A 1,950-nucleotide genomic window follows, 5' to 3' on the forward strand; every position below is an offset into this window, starting at 1 on the left:
CTGAAGGGAGCCTTGATAAAATATCAAATCAGCGCAATAAGGATGGTGAGTCAGGGAGATGAAATCGATGAAGATTTGAGAATTCGATTTTTACTAGAAAAAGAATTCCAAGCACAACCCATGACCATCACCTTGTGCCACGGGACTGTTAGAATGCCTCCAGAAGCATTGAGACCCGAAATAATCAAGGAGTGCCATGAAACCTTACCAGCAGGACATAAGGGAATTGTCAAAACATTCAACCGAATTCGAGAACGATTCTATTGGCCAGGAATGAAACAAGAAGTAGAACGCTTCATCAAGAAATGTAGAACTTGTCAACTAGAGAAGATCCGAAGGGTAAAGTTTCGCCAACCTATGTTGATAACAGAAACTCCTAGTGAATGTTTCGATAGAATTTCTGTCGACACTGTGGGCCCCCTTCCAACGACCTCAAAAGGGAATAACCACATTCTAACAATCCAGGACAATTTTTCGAAGCACTGCGTTGCTGTTCCACTTCGGGATATCAAAGCTCATACCATCGCGCATGCATTAGCTACGAAATATGTTGCTCAATTTGGATGTCCTAAAATAATTCTATTCGACAAGGGAACAAGCTTCCTCAGCAAACTCTTTGCTCAGCTAAGTAAACTCCTGAGGTTCCATCACATTACTACCTCTGGCTACAGACCGCAATCCAATGGAGCCCTGGAGAGGTCCCATTATGTTCTTGCAGAGCATCTCAAAGCATACACAGATGAGTTTAATGATTGGGACAACCTTCTTCCTTTCGCTATGCTATCATATAACACCACGATTCATAGCGCAACGAACTTCACTCCCTTCGAGTTACTCTATGGAAAAACCGCCAGAGTCCCTTCCAACTTCAGCGAGGAAGACAGCGAAATAGAGACGTATACAGATTACATGATCAAGTTGATTACTAAGCTCGAGAAAATCCATGAAATTGCGTTCCAACAACTTCAAAAAGCCAAATTGAATTCCAAGAGGATATACGATCAAACAGCGAGACCGCTGAAACTGAAAATGGGTCAATTCATCTACGTAGAAAAAGAGCCAAAGATCGGGAAACTGGATCAAGCATATACCGCCCCCTATGAAATCGTAGACATCATTGCCAAAGGAAATGTCTACTTAGAGAATGAAGACGGTCACTGATTCATGAAACACCCGAATAAATTGAAACCCTGTGAATAGAAATGAAGCTAATAAAATAACTTTCCTGATCTCCTGTTACAGAGGGATGGCAGAACAAAATCGTCAGGGTGAAGATTGGATTCATGTCTACGTAGATGGATCATGCTCTCACAATGGTACCACCAACGCCATAGGAGGAATAGGAGCGTGGTTTGGGAATAAACACCCCTTGAATACATACAAAACACTCGTAGAAGAACGCACCACCAACATCACTGCCGAAACTGCTGCTGCAATAGAAGCTTGTAAATTGTGCATACGACATGACATAAAACGAGTAAAAATCTTTACTGATTCGAAATACCTCATCAGCTGCATGACAGAACATCTAGACAAGTGGAAGAAAAATGGATGGTTGAATGCCAAAGCTAAACCTGTTGTCAATCAAAAATTATTAAAAGAACTTGACGTTCTCATGCACCAATTAGAGGTCCAACTAGAATACACCCCTGGTCATAAAGGGGTCTATGGAAACGAAAAAGCAGATGAACTGGCCAAGATTGGCTCGAGGATCTATTCCATACCCCAAATGTGAACCAGAGCTGTCACAAATTCAAAATTTACTCACAATGATCCAATAAAATTATTAATATGATTTTCAGACTAAAAGAAAAATATCTACAACATGAGAGACCGCTGGATGGTATTTGTAATCCTGATGTCACTCTGGGCAATTATACCAACAGTATTACCAGAACAAATACATCAGCTAGATGTTCTCCCACACAATCCTGGCCTGTATTACGAAAA

The 1,950-nt window shown here is 41.1% G+C and overlaps 1 protein-coding gene across 1 annotated transcript; it reads left to right on the forward strand.

The window, feature by feature from the left end:
• Nucleotides 1–1,246: 1,246 nt before the first annotated feature.
• LOC107042313 (ribonuclease H1-like) lies at nt 1,247–1,735 on the forward strand. Its single transcript, XM_015263312.1, has one exon. The coding sequence runs from the start codon at nt 1,247–1,249 to the stop codon at nt 1,733–1,735; it is 489 nt and encodes a 162-aa protein (XP_015118798.1).
• The last annotated feature ends 215 nt before the right edge of the window (nt 1,736–1,950 follow it).

Source organism: Diachasma alloeum, unplaced genomic scaffold, assembly GCF_001412515.2.
Source record: "Diachasma alloeum isolate Michigan unplaced genomic scaffold, Dall2.0 Dall_scaffold_00442, whole genome shotgun sequence".
Taxonomy (NCBI): Eukaryota; Metazoa; Arthropoda; class Insecta; order Hymenoptera; family Braconidae; genus Diachasma; species Diachasma alloeum.

Bases quoted from the DNA above. Each gene is read 5' to 3' on its own strand.
- LOC107042313 (XM_015263312.1), top strand. From the start codon at position 1,247: ATGGCAGAACAAAATCGTCAGGGTGAAGATTGGATTCATGTCTACGTA.